The sequence below is a fragment of the Mytilus californianus genome, unplaced genomic scaffold (assembly GCF_021869535.1).
Source record: "Mytilus californianus isolate M0D057914Y unplaced genomic scaffold, xbMytCali1.0.p SCAF_2, whole genome shotgun sequence".
NCBI lineage: Eukaryota > Metazoa > Mollusca > Bivalvia > Mytilida > Mytilidae > Mytilus > Mytilus californianus.
In genome coordinates, this window is record NW_026262668.1 from 129,816,552 (window position 1) to 129,835,142 (window position 18,591).

General features: G+C 32.9%; 1 protein-coding gene across 25 annotated transcripts in view; it reads right to left on the minus strand.

The window, feature by feature from the left end:
* Positions 1 to 1,162: 1,162 nt before the first annotated feature.
* LOC127731028 (cytochrome P450 20A1-like) overlaps positions 1,163 to 18,591 on the minus strand; it is a 249,664-nt gene continuing 232,235 nt past the window's right edge. For all 25 annotated transcript variants that reach the window (XM_052239799.1, XM_052239798.1, XM_052239797.1 and 22 more), the window contains 5 exons: positions 17,124 to 17,300; positions 13,267 to 13,387; positions 10,634 to 10,745; positions 8,890 to 8,954; positions 1,163 to 2,799 (listed from right to left, as the gene is read on the minus strand). In XM_052239799.1, the coding sequence (XP_052095759.1) occupies positions 2,550 to 2,799; positions 8,890 to 8,954; positions 10,634 to 10,745; positions 13,267 to 13,387; positions 17,124 to 17,300 (725 nt within the window). In that variant the 3' untranslated portion in view covers positions 1,163 to 2,549. The remainder of the gene's footprint in view (positions 2,800 to 8,889; positions 8,955 to 10,633; positions 10,746 to 13,266; positions 13,388 to 17,123; positions 17,301 to 18,591) is intronic.

Genomic DNA, 18,591 nt, shown 5'->3' on the forward strand with positions numbered 1-18,591 from the left:
AGGGTTGAGTGCTCACAAACATGTTTAACCCCACCATTTTCTTTATGTGCCTGTCTCAAGTCAGGAGCTTGTAGCTCAATGACTGTTGCTGGTTGACGTCTGTAACATTTGTTTTTCGTAAATTGTTTTGTTATAAACTAGGTCGTTAGTTTAATTGAATTGTTTCATATTTTTCATGTCGGTGCCTTTTATAGCCGACTATACAGTATGGGTTTTTCTCATTGTTGAAGGCCGTATGGTTGCCTATAACTGCTCTTTATTTGAACTTTGATGGATAGTTGTCTCGCTGGCAATCATACCACATCTCCTTATTTTTATAAAAGCTCACAATGTTTTTGGCCTGGTAAGTTAAAAAACTTCTTTAATTCAAGATTTATGAGTATATACATACCAGGTAATATATCATGTTTCTTCCATAATTCTTTTACCTTTAACAAATAGTTGGTATAGTTTAGTTTTTATTGTGATAAATAACAGTTACACAGTGTGCTCCTGACCTAATACAATATATATGGGGTCAGTAAATTCCATATGGGGCAAGAGAGAGTAAACCTTGAGCCATATATAGAATTTACTGACCCTGTTTATATAGCACACCGTGTAAGTAATTTATCTTACCCTCCACCCCCACTATTTTAATATAGGGAATTTAGATGTAATTGTAATAATAATAAATATCTTTCAGTTGTTGTTATAGTAATCAATATGAGTCATTAAAGCAATATTTGGCGTCTGGTGGACTATTAATCATAAAAAGAACAAAAATTGATTTCTGAATTTTTTTTAAGCATTGTTCCTATTGGAATATGCGTTTATTTTTTTGTGTTTGTTTAGTCATAGAATACATTTACATAATTTAAACATCGTCATTTCCAGTTTTTATTTGTCAAACACACAAAAAACATATTTCAATAGGAACAATGTTGAAAATTTTGTAAGAAATCAACTTTTAATATACGAATCAGTGTTTATATTGAACAGATCGAAAACATATTATTGATATTGAATAAATACAATATTACATGCAGTTTTGTGAGTTGAAACTTGTATTTTCATGTACTTAGAAGATATTTTTTTCTTAAGGTAAACCAATCAATGAGTGATGGATTTCTTTTATTTGTTTATTCCTGTTTTGACATGCTAGGCAGAGAATTGCAAGACATTTGTGATCTACTAATATTTTATTGCAAAATAAGGCAATCACTATTTGTGTTACCATTTGTATACATTGAAATTCTTATCAATTCTGACTTGTAAAAATGCATTTGTGGAGATTTGTATGCAGTATCTAATTAAATGTTCATAAAAAGAAATATTTCCATATTGTACATGTGCATATATAATTAATATACATATTGTTTAGATTAAGCTGAATGTTTTGTCAATTACCACAACAATATGTTTATATACTACGTGCATTGTACATCAGATTTTATAATGTATTATTAAATTAATATACATATTGTTTATCTTTAGCTGAATGTTTTGTCAATTACCACAACAATATGTTTATATACTACGTGCATTGTATATCAGATTTTATAATGGCTGAGCTATCAGCAAATCTTGCTCATGATTTAAAACATTAAAAAACAAATTAGGTACAGAATATCAAACAAGATGAACCAGAATTTTAGAGAATTATTGTTAGTTTTGTATGAACATAACAAAAACAAAATTGTTAATGCCTTCTTTAATTTCACAATCAGTTCAAAACTTTTGTATTGAGAAAATAAAATGATTGGATTATAACAGAAAACAGTTTAACCTGACTGAAAATGGCCAAAATAACCCAATACAGAAACTAAATGAACTACCTCAAAATACTGAATAGCATTACAATATTCAAGGGCAGTATTAACATGATAGAAGATTGCTGCTTTCAAGAAAGCGATGTAACAAATCTTAATCCTAATTTGAAGTCATCTCTTTCAAGTTTTATAGATGTTAGCATGATCTGGTTGACTGTCATAAGATATGTGTCACAGTAATAATCCTACTTATCAATGGAGTTTGACTTGTTAGAACTGTATTATTGCACTTACACTGAAATCTTTCCTTCAGCCAGATAAAAAAAAAATAAATCTGTTGAAACATCAACACCTGACCTCAAGATCTCACACATTACAATACAACTTGAAAAATGTATTATAAATCAAATATTTTTAAGATATCATAATTTAGGCATGAACTTAAGTTTTCTAAGCACCATATAGATAGAGAGATAGCATTATGATAGTGGAAATTTTTTTTTTTCCTGCATTTCCATATCAGAAATAAGTTGCTAAAAAGTGCTCAAAATAAAATATAATAAAAACCTATTTGGCCCATGCCAAAAATATTTCAACAGTTTGGTGATATAAAAATGTGTGGCAAATTAATAATCTATACTTTCCTTGCCACATATATTCCTACAGCAAAAAGCCTTGTGTGGCAAATCTTCTCATAGTGGATAAGAAAACTATGCAAAAGCTTGATTGAACAATAATATTTACGATCATAATCCTAAACAACTTGCAAGAAGTTTTTCTACAAATGTAAATAATTTTTTATCTTTTGTCAATGGTTATCCACACTTCTTCACTAGGATGTGTTACAAGACCATGAACAGGAGTAATTACTTGACCCTCAACCATATTAAACTTGAACTTTCTTAGTAAGGTCACAAAGCAAACAGTAGCTTCAGCATAAGCAAATCTATATCCAGGACAAATCCTTTTCCCAGCAAATCCAAAAGGTTGGAAAGCTAAACTTTGTCTCTTCTTACTGTTCTCTTCACTAAATCTATCAGGATCAAATCTACAAAATTATATATAATTTTATTTAATCTACAACAGTGAGTATTTTTTAATCACAACTCAAAATTGGAATTTTTTTCTTTCATTTTAGAGGATGTCTAGATGTGTTTAAATACATACTAGCTTGAAACTTGTCGTTATTTTGATTTCAACAAGAGATTCATCAAAAATTTTAGCTTCTGAAATCAAATTTTGTTATACAGTTGAACCTCGTTGTGTCGAACTCGGTTATGTTGAAAACTCTGATGAGTCAAGTAATTTCTCGGTCCCGGTAAAATTCCCGTTTGATCAATGAATAATTACCTCTGATGAGTCGAACCTCGGTTGATTCGAAAACTCGGTTAAGTCGAGTAATTTTTATTGTCCTGTCAATGTAAAATTAATGTAAATTGACCCCGATGTCTCGAAGCTGCAGACCTAATGATAAAAATTCAAATCAGATGTTTTTCTTATGTAACCTAATCCTTTTCAAAAGAGATTAAAGCTGAGTAATTATACTTGTTTGTATAAAAGTTAAAATGACATGTTTATGGTGACCGGTAATTAACACCGTGTGTTGAACATATTTCACCTGACATAAACACGAAACGAATTGAAATGACCCCAGCCGAGATTAAATAAATCGTTAGACTTTAAAATTCTTTAATTACAATAAATAAAAGGATTAAGACAATTATGATAAATTCATAATAATTCAAGGTAATGCAGATGACCTGACCTCATCAATGACCGTTCAGAACCTGTTTCGTTCCAAGATTGATTTCTTAATTTATAATGACTGACCTTTGTAAATATTTGTGTATACTATTGATTTTATTTGTGCATGATTTGTATCTGTACTTGTGTGTTTAAATGATTATGAAGGACCAAAAAATATGGAGATTGAATACACAATCATAGAGTGCCATATCGAAAATAAAATGCTTCGCTGAGCGCAGCCTGATATGAACGCAGAGGTTGAACCCTGAACAGCTGGGGCAAATTTGGACACAATATTCATGCTTGATACTGTCTGAATTTGAATTGTGATCAAATTTTTGAAATAATATAGGTTTCTGACACAAAATAAATGTGGTCAAAGATCTTAAAAATCTATTGCGCAACACTGGCCAAAGATCTTAATCAAAGAGCTGATTGCTCTGAGGTGGAAGAAGATGCATTAAAGGTAACTTGAATTACCATAAGAGCAGCCCCACCAAACCAGTCTGCTTTGTCCCATTATTGCTTTTGACGTATTTTTTTCTTCAAAAAATAGACTCATAACTCAACCAAAACTCACTATACTTAACATAAAAATCTGCAAATACTGTTGATTCAAATTAATTTTTCTATAACTAGATTCCATACATTTGTTTGGAAAGTTCAACTTGATGCAATGCAAATTCGCCAAGCAATTATAACATTAATTGATTTGGTTTCACTTAAAAGTTTTCTGTCAAAGGTAGATAGTTGACCTTAAAAAAAACTGGCTACCAAGATTTTAGTCAAGTTTGCTTAAACTAGGGTTTTCATTATAAACAGATATTGAAAAGTTCTAAATATATCCAATGCAGATATGTGTCAGCCCAAGAATTGGGTTTTGGGCACTTATCAGCATTTCAAACTGGTTCCGTACTCGAGCCTCGATAATGGGTGTACCTAAATGACGAATAACAGTAAAGAGCTGGACAATTTAGTTGTTAAGATCCCGTTATTGGTCACTTATAAAACTTTGAATCGTAAGGGAATAAAGACAATCATTGGGGACATTTCGACAATGACTGATGGTGCATCATTTGATGTGTAACACACCAACAGATTCACGTGTGCGCTTGACTCTTTATTATCGCAAAAACATTCGTATTAAAAAACATGTTGTCTAAAACTGGAATATGACTTGATTGCATTAAAGATCTAAACGTAGACGTAAAAACCCAATCCGTGTATTTTTTCAAGCATCATTGATTTGAAGTCGTACTCTCCACGAAGATACTTGACTTTAACACAAGATGGATTGTATGAATATATGCAATTCTGTTTATCAATATTTTGAAGGGGCCTCGGTGGCCGAGTGGTCTTAGTAGTTACTACTGTAATCACTAGCCAGTCAACACTGAGGTTGTGAGTTCGAACCCCGCTCGAACGGGTGCACTTGAATCCAATCTTAATTGACTAGGATTGTCAGTTTTCCTATCGAAAGTCGGTGGTTTTCTCCAGGCACTCCGGCTTCCTCCAACAAGAAAAACTGGCCAACACGAAATAGCCCAAAAGCGGTGCTTAAAAGTGGCGTTAAAACACCAAAAATCAAATCAAATCAATATTTTGAAACTTTCGTACGCACAAATTGTCAATTAAATTTCCCATTCGTGCACATGCGCAGATATGTAACCAACATGGTTTAGATTAACCCGAATAATCCAGTTGTTTTATTCTGATAATTCCAATCATTAATCTACTAAAGACAACTATTACAACAATCAGAGAATTATTATCATGACCTATTAATGCTCCAAGACAAGCCATCAACTTTTAATTATTTTTTTTCATGTGTTTTCATGAATTTCGAGAATTTATACCATATAAATATCTGAATAAGTTTATTAAAATTGAATACCCTTAATATTAATATTTTTTAATAAATGAAAGGATGTATAAAACGTCATTGATAAAAGTAAGTAGAAGGAACTTAGGGCGAATGTACTCTATGGGCGAAAGAACTTAGGACGAACAGACCAAGGGCGAACATTTAAAAAAGGCGAATCGACCCGATACCAAAATCACATACGCGTTCTACAATAATCTACATTAAAAACATCCTGTTACAACAGGACCATATATATATGAGATATACTGTTCCCAGGTTACAAGTAAACAAATAACGTTCATGTAAAATGAGATGAAATCTTATAATTTACATAAATAAAGGGTACTGTGAAAGTACTTTTATTCGTGGGTATCAATTTTCGTGGTTTGAGCAAAAGTTGCATGTTTGTGGGTTCTTAAATTCGTGGATTTAAGTTTTTTGAAAGAAAAAAAAATTGGGTGAAGAATGTGAAGCCATCTGAGACGAAAACTTGTGAAAATAATCGTAGTAGTTTTATAATAATTTCTGGGACATTTCAAAATACGGTGTTCATTTTCACCTACTTGTTCATCTTTCATTACTGACAACATTCATTAAGCTTTTAATAAGATAATTGCTTTCTGAAATAAGCCGATTCATCTATTCTTACAAATTTTCTCGATTGAAGGAAATTGCAGAGTAAACAATTTGTTTAGGGGCCAGCTGAAGGACGCCTTCGGGTGCGGGAGTTTCTCGGTGCATTGAAGACCCATTGGTGGCCTTCGGCTGTTTTCTACTCTATGGTCGGGTTGTTGTCTCTTTGACACATTCCCCATTTCCATTCTCAATTTTAATTTAATTGTTGCACACGGGTAATCAGAAGTGATGACACTAATTAACCCGAGATTGTCTGATCAACAGATTAACGGTCACCAAAGGTGTTAATTGAACCATAACTTGTTCCTTAAAGAAAATGGTAACATAAAAAAAGCTACAAATGGAATTTGAATTTGCTTGAGAATTAAAAGGTTGAAATTCGTACTGTTAAGGTTTTTTAAAGATTAGATGGACAGAATTCTGTCTGAAGTTGCATCTTTAGTTCATAGTGCGTTTGCTGATATTCGATGTAGTCAAACCTAAGGTATTAAATGATGCAGATGCTTAATCATGTGTAAAAATCGGTGTCACGAAATGGCACGGAAGTTGTAATGAAATTGTAATACACAGAAAGGGATACAGCATACAACCTGGTAACGGTTCAATGATTTTACAGTCGGCAGTAAAGGCTTTCAGAATACTTGAAGTCTTCTTCCACCAAAAATCTATTGTGCAATACTGTGCAATTGAAGATTTCTTCTTGAAACTCTTCAAAAATTTGAAATTTGAAAAATTTTGAAAAAAAAAAAATGAACCCCCTAAAAAAATTAGAACCCCCCCTCACCAATGGAGCAATTACTCCCAAACTCATCCCCAGCCTTTTCTTCGTAGTATGGAACCTTGTAGTACAATTTTAGAGAGATCCATACACTTAAACACAAGTTATTGTCTAGAAACTAGAAAAATGCTTGTTTTTGGCCCCTTTTGTGCCCCTAATTCCTGCATGTTTGGGGCAATTACCCCCAAACTCAATCCCAGCCTTCCATTGTGATATAGAACCTTGTGGTAAAAAGTCAGAGAGAGCCATACACTTACACAAGTTATTGTCCGGAAACTACAAACTACCATAACCCCCAAAATCAATCCCAACCTTCCTTTTGTGGTATTGAACCTTCTTGTAAAATTTCATACAGATCCATTCACTTAAACTAAAGTTATTGTCCGGAAACCAAATTTTCCCCTTGTCATAACGAGGTTAGACTGTATTTACTTTCACCCAAGACTGAACGAAATCATTAAAAATACCAGACACGAAATATGAACAAGAAACAGAAACGCATGTTTATCATATGATATATTGTCAAATACTAAAGTTTTACTGTCATAAATTTTAACTTTTGATCCAAGTTTAGAAGCCATGATGTAATCAAAGGAGAAGGTCCGGTAAGGGCTTATTTTGGCCTAAAATTTGAAGTACATCTGATGAAAGATTTTTGACATTTTCTAAAAATTTAAGTGTCTTCTTCAGTCTATTCAATTAGTTTATGTAAAAGATTTGAACTGATTTGGTCATTAAAGTTGCCTAAATTCAAGCTTCAATATGAAAAATCCATCAAATATGCCACAAAACGTCACTTTTCAGATGGTTTTGGTCTAAAATTGAAGTGGGCACAAGTTCGGCCACTTCCATTTTAGACAAAAAACGTCTAAAAAGCACAAATGCTAAAATTGTGAAGGTTTCACTAGTTTTGCATGAATAATGACGCTTGTATCTGATGCATGTGCAGTGTACTGTTAAAAACAAGCCCATATCTATGTAACAAAAGTATTCTTCTTTCCAACAAAAAGCTAAAAGTTTACATTTTTAACAAATTTTTAAATAACTTGATTCAAATTCGAGTTGACAAATTATCACTTAATCGGCGCAAGGCTGTTTACATGTCACACATATCGGCAAAATAGCATTTGTGTTGCAAAAGATGCATCCCATGCAACAAGCGGCACAGTCTAGTTTTAAGGACCACAAAGCCCGAGAAAGATCGTTCTCTGTTTCGGTCAGGTAGTAATCCAATGATGAAATTTCTTCCTTGGACAGACGGAACCACTCTGGAATTCCCAATAAAAGTTTAAATTGTTCCAAAACAGCGGCCATAGTAGGAAAATGTTCTAGACTTACATATCAGTTTTGAATGCTTAAGATTCCTGTATGTTAAAATAAATCAAAAATAGTTTCTGCTGAAAACTTTGCTGCTTACAGCCACGCCAAATTGAAAGTGAAGTGAGCGCACTTTGTTTCAAACAATTTCTTAATTAATCATGTGACTGGTCAACATGAGAGCCCCCTTTCCATTGGTTTCAGTCAGTCTCTTGACCAAATATGGACTGACGTCCGAGAGGCAGACATGCCCCAGCTGTAATCCAACACCACCTTTGTATGTTGGGAAGTTTCCCTTATCAGTGCCCCATAGAATGCATACGTCTGATAGTGATTTTATTTTGATTAATAAAATATTTGACTAAATACCCCATAAATTCCCCAAAAATATTGTGGTCAAGTTGAACAAGTTTGAATATGATTTTTGGTTTAAGTATAAAATCTCTACTGTGTCAACAATAATACAGTATGGACATCTTATAGAAAAATTTAATACATTAATTCAGACATTGAATATATGTACATGTAGTTTGCCTACCATGAACCAGCAACGTTAATCAATATTAAAAAACATACTTTCATTTACATCTAGTTTTATAGTCCAGGGGTGGATCCAGGATTTTAGGTTAGGGGGGGCGCAAACTTAAATTTTTTTTAGGTAAAATTATCGAAATATTCTTTAAGCTAAGAACAACCCATGCTTTGCAAATTTTTTTTTTTTGGGGGGTGGGGTGTGCATGTCGCCACACCCCCCGCCTGAATCTGCCCCTGTAATCTTCATTATACTTTATAGATACCTGTTCGGTACTGGCCATATGGCTTCATCTTGCTGTGTCACACCAAGAGCATGGATTACAGGAGTCTGAAAATAAACAATCATTCCTGGATAACAAAATGAATAACATAGTTATTTTTAAATAAATTAAACAAATTATCTCAGTGATTGTATTTGACTTTCTATGAATTCACCAAGGAACTTTGATGTTATTCTCAACCTGATGAAACCCACTGGCACCACTGCACTTCTTTAAGTTATTTTTCTAAAGAATCTTTTTGTTGTCCTTGCAGTAAAGTTTCAAATAATTCTATAGTTTCAGAGAAGATTCTGGAAAACTGTTCAATTGAAATAAAAGAAGACCTATGGTGCCATGTCTTCATTTTCAACAAAATCAAATGAACAGGTTAATAGAGGAGATTTAATACATAATCTTAACAAGCTTAATTTTATAAAAGAGGACATAACTTTCAACTTATAACACAATTCTTATCTAACTTTTAAAACAAATGTGAACTGTTTATAAGTTAACACCAGGTTACAAATTTATAGAAAATCATCAACAGAAAATGAAAGTTTTAAATAAAAAATAATTCTACCTAGTGAAAAACAGATCTCTTGTTGTTTATATAAAAGTAACAGATTGGATATCTTAAATAACATAATTGTTTCAAACAAAGGCCTTTTAATTCATATAATGTATACAGTACTAATGTCAACAGACAACATGATTCTTATTGGTCAAAAACACAAATGGAAATGAATTCAGACATCAAACTTGTCTAAAGATTTTAACAGGTCATTCAAATATACAATATTCGCATATTGGCTTAAATTTTTTAAGTGTGGTGTACTATTCAAGAGGATTGTAGTGATGCAAAATCGTTGATATACAACAATGAAAATATCCTAAAAAAAACTTCAAGCATGAAATACACATAATAGTTCTGAATTCAGTCATGTATAATCAGCAAGGGCACAGATCTAGAATATGCAGTACTACAAGCAAGAAATGAAAGATGTTAATTTTTTTATACATGGTAGCAGTCCCCTAATAACTTTTCAAATTCATGAATCACATATGATCTCTTTATGATTTCCCTTATTCTTATCAATATGAAATTTTATTAAAAATTAAGTATTTACTGTAAAATATTCAAATGTTTCAGTACAAATTTCAGCCTTCTCATATGATTCGAATAAATCTCACTGAACCTGTCTAATGAAGTATAAAGGCAGGAACTTTATCAGTTATTCCTTCAGATTTGGTGTTTCAGACTGCTGCAGATGTTTTCTTTCAGCTAAATGTTCCATTATTACACCCCTATTTAAGGTCAGAGTTTTCTCACACAATATCTTCACACGATTTCCCCTCACTCACACCAAAATTTAGTCAGGAACCTGTAGTGTAGTGGTTGTCCTGGGTTCATGTCTGTCATATTTGTTTTTTGTAAATTGTTTCGATATAAATTAGGCTGTCAGTTTTCTGGTTTAAATTGTTTCCTATTTTTCAGGTTCGGGCCTTTCATAGCAGACAATACCATGTGGGTTTTGACATTGTTAATGGCCATATAGTTGCCTATTATTGCTAACATCCACCTAATTTGAACTCTGGTGGATAGTTGTTTCATTGGCAATCATACAACATCTCCTTATTTTCATATTGTTTCAATTTACACAAACGTTTTCAATTTCTGGTTAATGCCATCTTATTTACATTATATGGCCCAATACTTCTGTAATTGAGCATTAAATAAACAACTCACATTTTTAGGTATTTTGTGTCCTCCTAATTCAGAATCAAAATCCTGGAATCTAGCTCCCCATGGGGCAATGACTGCACATCTTAGCGTCTCATCTATAACTTGTCGTAAATACCTATTCACAATAACAAAATCTATTGTATAAAACATTGAACAGACCCTTTATTTCAGATACCATTACATTAAGTATAATTAAAACTCATGTGGGATAAACATACCCATACATACCTAAAACTGCCAATACTAAAATTTCTCTTATGGTTGTGGCCTGTTATCTATTTCTTGCATGAAGAGATATATCTCGTATAACACTGCACTGAGTGTGATACGGAAACTGCTTTAACTTGATTGGCTTATCCAGCATCATGAGACGATATTCCATTGGCTATTTGTTATGTCATTGATAACTTTCAAAGGTTAAGACATTGCGTCCATAGCAAAGGACATTTGTGATTTCTTCAATAATATACAAAACCCTCACACTTTTCACCTGGAAATCTTCTTTTTGTCAAATTTTATTACATTCTGAAGTGTACAAAAAGTTTTAAAATTACATACAGTCTGCAGTTAAAGTTTCTAAAACATTTATTAGATTCATAAACCATTCTGGATTTTTACCAAACTTGGACAGAAGCTTCTTACAATCAAAAGATAGTATCTATAGGAAAATTTTTAATAATTTTTAAAGTCTGTTTATAAGTAAAATACGGATAAACAGGATTTTTTTTTTACAAAATTTACTTCTGGATACTATCTTATGATTATAAACAAGCTTCTGTCCAAGTTTGGTAAAAAACCAGGATAGTTTAAGAAAGTTATTAAAATTTCAAAAATTTAACCACAGAGTGAATATTTGTGGCCGCCGCCGACAAAGACGGAATTAAGGATCGCTATGTCTTTCTTTTGCGAGAAAAATTCGCAGGCCCGTCAACTAGAAAAACTTAGACTAAATCATTTATACTAGAGAACTGAAATTCATCATTGATAATAGAGAACTAACACTTAATCATTGAAACTAGAGAACTGACACTTAATGACTGATACTAGAGAACTGACACTTAATCATTGGAACTAGAAATAAAGGCAACAGTAGTATACTGCTGTTCAAAAGTCATAAATGGATTGAGAGAAAACAAATCCGGGTTACAAACTAAAACCGAGGAAAACACAATAATTTTAAGAGGAAAACAACGGAACAACAGAAATACTGAAGTGCAACAAAAAACAAACACCAATGCAACATACATAGAAACGAACTATTTGATAACAACTGCCATATTTCTGACTTGGTACAGGACATTTTAAGAAAAAATGGTGGGTTGAACCTGGTTTTATGGCTAAAAAACTGACACTAAATCGTTGATACTTGAGAACTTACAATTATTCATTGATACTAGAAAACTTACACTGAACCATTGATAACAGCGAACTTAAACTAAATCATTGATACTAAATAATTTACCCTTAATCATTGAAGCTAGAGAACTTAGACTAAATTGTTGATAATAGAGAATACTGATACTAAACACTGGCACTTATTCATTGATGCTAGAAAACTTAAACTAAATTATTGATAATAGAGAACTGACACTTAATCATTGATACTAGAAAACTTAGACTAAATCATTTACACTAGAGAACTTAAACTAAATCATTGATACTAGAAAACTTAAGACTTATTCATTGATACCAGAAAAATCACAGACACTAAATCGTTAATACTTGAGAACTAACACTTTATTATTAATACTAGAGAACTTACACTGAACCATTGATACTAGAGAACTTAAACTAAATCATTGATACTAGAAAATTTACACTTAATCATTGATACTAGATAATTTAGACTAAATCATTGATACTAGAGAATTTAGAGTAAATCATTGATACTAGAGGACTAACACTGAACCATTGATACTTATGAACGGATACTATATGGATTTTCACAGGAGATATGGGCTCATATTCCCTGTCAGTGTTTTATATCTTCTGAGCTGCCAGGCGAAGGGGATATAGGGCACTGACAGGGAATATGAGCCCATATCCCACATAAAGCTCGAATAACAATTATAATATACTAGAGTGTCCTGATTTCAACACTTATTACCATGTTTTCTTTGTTTTCCTTCACAGGGGATATGGGCTCGAAATAGGTAACCAATCAAATTGCAGGATTAACCAGGATATTTCACTCCAGTATAATATTAGAGAATTTACACTTAATCATTGATAATAGAGACTTTACACATAACTGTTGTACTGGAGAACTTACTCTCAATCATTGATACTTGAGAATTTACACTTAATCATTGATAATAGAGACCTTACACATAACTGTTGTACTGGAGAACTTACTCTCAATCATTGATACTTGAGAATTTACACTTAATCATTGATAATAGAAACTTTACACATAACTGTTGTACTGGAGAACTTACTCTCAATCATTGATACTTGAGAATTTACACTTAATCATTGATAATAGAGACTTTACACATAACTGATGTACTGGAGAACTTACTCTCAATCATTGATACTTGAGAATTTACACTAACCATCAATACCAGAAAACCAATGTTAAATCATTGATAAAAGAGAACTTACACTAAATCAGACATTGATAAAAGAGAACTTACACTAAATCATTGATATTAGTGTGATCAACATCATCACTTCCGAGGACACTCTTAATTTCTTTCTGAACTTTATCTTGGATATCCTGATGTGTGGCAAGGAAGTAAAAACACCAGGTCAGTACTGTAAACAAAATTTATAAAATAGAAATTATTTACAAGAATTTCAAAATCATCATATAAATCTATGCATAGTTTATAAATAAAAAAAAGGTAAAACAGCCATGATTTTGTAGTATAAATTCCCATGGGGGTTTAAATGTGTGACCAAATTTTTATGGGTTACAATTTCAAAATTAAATCTATTTTTACTTACCAGTCAAGGAATATACATATAGGATTTATCTCCATTACAATGCCCTTATAACTCATAACTGCAACACGACGGGTGCCACATGTGGAGCACGATCTGCTTACCCTTTCGGAACACCTGAGATCACCCCCAGTTTTTGGTGGGGTTCGTGTTGCTTAGTCTTTAGTTTTCTATGTTGTGTCATCTGTACTATTATTTGTCTGTTTGTCTTTTTATTTTTGGCCACGGCATTGTCAGTTTGTTTTTGATCCATGAGTTTGACTGTCCCTCTGGTATCTTTCGTCCCTCTTTCATAAACACCCAGATGATTTGAAACATCTAGAAACACCTAGATCATATGGGTATTCATACTCCTCAGTTAATCTTTCAGCAGCAACAAAACAAGACATGCTGACTTCGTTTGAGACTTATGGGATAATCTTGTAGTCTTTTTATTTATGTACTACAATGTATTGATACAGTATGTCCTGTATTGTTGGAAGATGGCAGAAGAGCCAAGACACTCACTCGTTGATAAAAATGCTGAAAATTTGAATGATTCAGACAGTACAGGTGAAATGGGTGACATTCTCACACATGTGGGGAAGAAAATGGCGAGAACCACAAAAGATGCTTCGTCAAAGAAAAAAAACTTGTGACAAAGACAGCAGAGCTAGAAAACAAGCTGTGCAGCTAGAACAAAGGTTTGATAAAAAAGTAGATAGGATTTTTTGATTTTTTTTACCAAGTCAAGCTCTACAACACTTACAGGTAGTTGGACTGTGACATGCATTTCTCAAATTGGTGGTTTAGCCATGCAGAGAGAGAAAATTTCTGATAATGTCCCAAATTCAGGGGAATGTAGACTTTTATTATCTTTAAATACAAATGTGGAAAATTTGGGAAGTCATAGAATAACTTACATTGAGTTTGATATGAGATCAGAACTTTCTTTATAACCAGAGTCATGAAAGGTTGATTGATTGGGGTTGTGTTCATCAGATGAGGAGGACTCACATGTAGGAAGTAGCCCTGTACATGAGTTTCAGGCTAGAAACAAGTCAAAAAGAGTTGATAGATTTAGCCAATATTTACACACTCAACCTCTTAGTTATATGTGGTCAATCTGAACAGAAACATAACATAGATAGTAATGATACATTTAAACCGGTGGTTAAACAGACAAACAACTTAAATGTTTTGTCAAAATTGTTTAAGCAATATGTTCCTGTAGAATCATCATATATTTCTAGTGGATTGCTCATTGATGAAGCACAGATTAGAATTTTAGAATTTTCAAGGAGAAGTAAGACTGCTGAAAAATTAGCTACATTTAAAGATGAATATCATAATTGTTTTCCTGTTAATGAGAAATCAATGATTTTTTTGCAAGTTCCAAGTTTGGGCGATTTATTAGAGCCAATGATTAGAACTGTTCATGGGACAAAACCAGTGAAGTCTTGGGATAAACAGTTGTTTTCCCAACCTTTAAAACAAATAAAAAGGTTATTGTTTCAGGGTCAGATGGCTGTACATAAAGCATTATATCAGTGTTGTATATGCAACACGATTTAGCAACCTTATTAGGTAAAGTTGATGATATAACTTTATAACGTCATTTTCTCTCAATTCTCCAGAAAAAAAATCTTAAGACTACCCTCAACTGGTATCTTGGACTGATAAATAATTGGTCAATGAACAAACATGTAGTTGAGGAACTGTTTAAAATCTGGGAGCTGCCTTTGATAGATTTGTTTACTTCAATAAACAATCGTCAGACAGAAATATTTTGTTCTTGGAGCCCACATCCGAATGCACATGCATAAGATGCTCTGACAATTTCATGAAAGAGAATGTTTGCTTTTTATATCCTCCTATTCCGAAATTCCAAAATATGTATGAGGCAGTTCAATTGTCAGATTTTGTTGATAGAGCTCCAATGGCCATTGAGGTACTTGTATTCAGAACTGCTACAGTTATTGATAGCAGTTCCAATCAAGTTACCAGTAATTTCGGAGCTATTGTGTCAACATAAAACACTGATTTCTATCAACAAATGTTTTCAAACAGAAGGCTTTTCTAAAGGAGCTAGAGAGTTACTCTCTGCCTCATTGCGGAGATTACTGCTCAAGATAAAAATAAACTGTTAACACAGAGATATGTCTCGCCTATTTGTTATTTTGATAATGCAAATGTTGAAATTAAAATAGCAATACTTTAACATGTAAGTTATGCAAATATTCAAAGTCAATGAACCATGACTGAAGGAACAGGGCTAAACAATCTCCTTGGAAATGAGATGTGCAAATGCTAATACAACTGCAAACCAAATACTATTGACTTTTCATAAGTCGTTCCCTTTAAACAAACCTAAACACAAACATTAACTTGTAAACTATGTAAAAGTTTCAAAGTCAATGATCCATAATTAGGGGGTGGGGTTATATAATCTACATGGAAATGAAACTTGCAAATGCCAATACATTTGCATACCGAATATCATTGACTTAACATAAGCATGATAAGTGGTTCATCTTAAACTGACCTAATCACTAACAAATACATGTAAACTAAGCAAAAGTTTCAAAGTCAATAGACCATGACTGAGGGGGTAAGGACCAAATATTCTCCATGGAAATGAAATGTGCTAATGCTTATACAACTGCATACCAATTATCATTGACCTACCACTAACAGTTCCCCTTCAACTGACCTAATCACAAACTAATACATGAAAACTAAGTAAAAGCTTCAAAGTCAATAGACCATGAATGAGGGGGGGGGGCCAAATAATCTCCAAGGAAATGAGATATGCCAATGCTTATACAACTGCATACCAAATATCATTGACCTATCCCTAGTGGTTCCCCATAAACTGACCTAATCACAAACTAATACATGTAAACTAAGCAAAGTTTCAAAGTCAATAGACCTTGACTGAGGGGACGGGGCCAAATAATCTCCATGGTAATGAGATGTGCCAATGCTTTTACAACTGCATACCAAATATCATTGACCTACTACTAGTGGTTCCTCATAAGCTGACCTAATCACAAACTAATACATGTACTCTAAGCAAAGTTTCAAAGTCAATAGACCTTGACTGAGGGAGCAGGGCCGAATAATCTCCATGGTAATGAGATGTGCCAATGCTAATACAACTGCATACCAAATATCATTGACCTACCACTAGTGGTTCACCATGAACCAGATCTAATCACAAACTAATACATTGTTGACGCCACCTCTGCCAACACCGGAAACAGCATACCTTAGTCTCGCTTTTTGACTCCGTCAAGGCGACAAAAATCAGTAGCTGGTGTTTACAATAACTTTAAGTCAGATAGCAGATTTCTTATTATATTTAATTGATAGTGGTGACCAAAACAGAACCGTTGCAGGACATCGCTCAAACATTTTGGGGCACAAATCTTTGTTCCTACTTACACTCATTATGGAAGTTAACTGCCCAGAGAGAAATGTGCACCAAAACACAGGTTCTTAGGCTATGTCTACTTATCACCAGTACTGATATACAATCATTGTAATACATACAATAATGACTTACAATTTCCTGTAGTATGAAATCCACCAATAACAAAAGTAAAAGTGTCTGCGAGTAAAGTTTCTTCATCCTGGCAATTTTCTATAAGGATGTCAATCAAAAGTAATTCTCCCTTCTTGGCTGGATTTTTCTTCCTGTGTTCCAATGTTCTTTTTATTATTTTATACAGCTTGTCTTTTGCTACCAATAAACAAGGAATTATATATGAAGGATAATATTTATCCACATCATTATTTTTAAATCAAATCAAATAAAATGCTCCGCTGGGGCGCAGCTTGATACGACCGCAGAGGTCGAACCCTGAACAGTTGGGGCAAGTATGGACACAACATTCAAGCTTGATACAGCACTGAATTTGGATTGTAATTAAATATTTGACACAGCATAGGTTTCTCACACAGAATGAAAGTGGTCTAAGAACTTAAAATTTTTTAATTTACCTTTTCAAACCATATCATTATTATTTGCTTTTATATATAAATCAGAAATAACCAATTTAAAATGGAAAATTTTAAAGAAACTAGAGGCTCTCAAGAGCCTGTGTCGCTCACCTGTATTTACAGATGCTTTGGAAATCATGTAAAATAAGGTTAAAATCATAATTAACAGTATTAGATATTAGATATTATAATGATATCTAAGATAACAAAAAACTGCAAAATTTTTGTAAAATTACTAACTCAGGGGCAGCAACCCAACAACGAGTTGTCAGATTCGTCTGAAAATTTCAGGGCAGATAAATCTAAGTCTGATGAACATTTTTGCCACCTGTCAGATTTGCTCTAAATGCTTTAGTTTCAGAGATATAAACCAAAAACTGCATTTTACCCCTATGTTCTATTTTTAACCAAGTCGGCCATGATGGTTGGAAGGCGGGGTCATCGGACAAATTTTTTAAACTAAATACCCTAATAATGATTATGGCCAAGTATGGTTAAATTTGTCTCAGTAGTTTCAGAGAAGAAGATTTTTGTAAAAGATTACAAAAATTTACGAAAAATTGTTAAAATTTGACTATTAAGGGCAATAACTCCTAATGGGGTCGACTGACAATTTTGGTCATGACAACTTATTTGTAGATCTTACTTTGCTGAACATTATTGCTGTTAACAGTTTATCTCTATCTATAATAATATTCAAGATAATAACCAAGAAAATGCTTCGCTGGGGCGCAGCTTGATACGACCGCAGAGGTCGAACCCTGAACAGTTGGGGCAAGTATGGACACAAAATTCAAGCTTGATACAGCTATGACTTTGGATTGTCATTAAATATTTGACACAGCATAGGTTTCTGACACAGGATGAATGTGGTGTAAGAACTGGAAAAAATTTAATTTACCTATTATGGTGGAATATCCATAAACTAAATTGTTTGTTAATTTCAATATATCAAAGAATATGTAGAATTCAATGTTTGATGTAATGTAATAAAGTTGAAATTTGGACTGTTTTTGTTCAATGTGGACCAA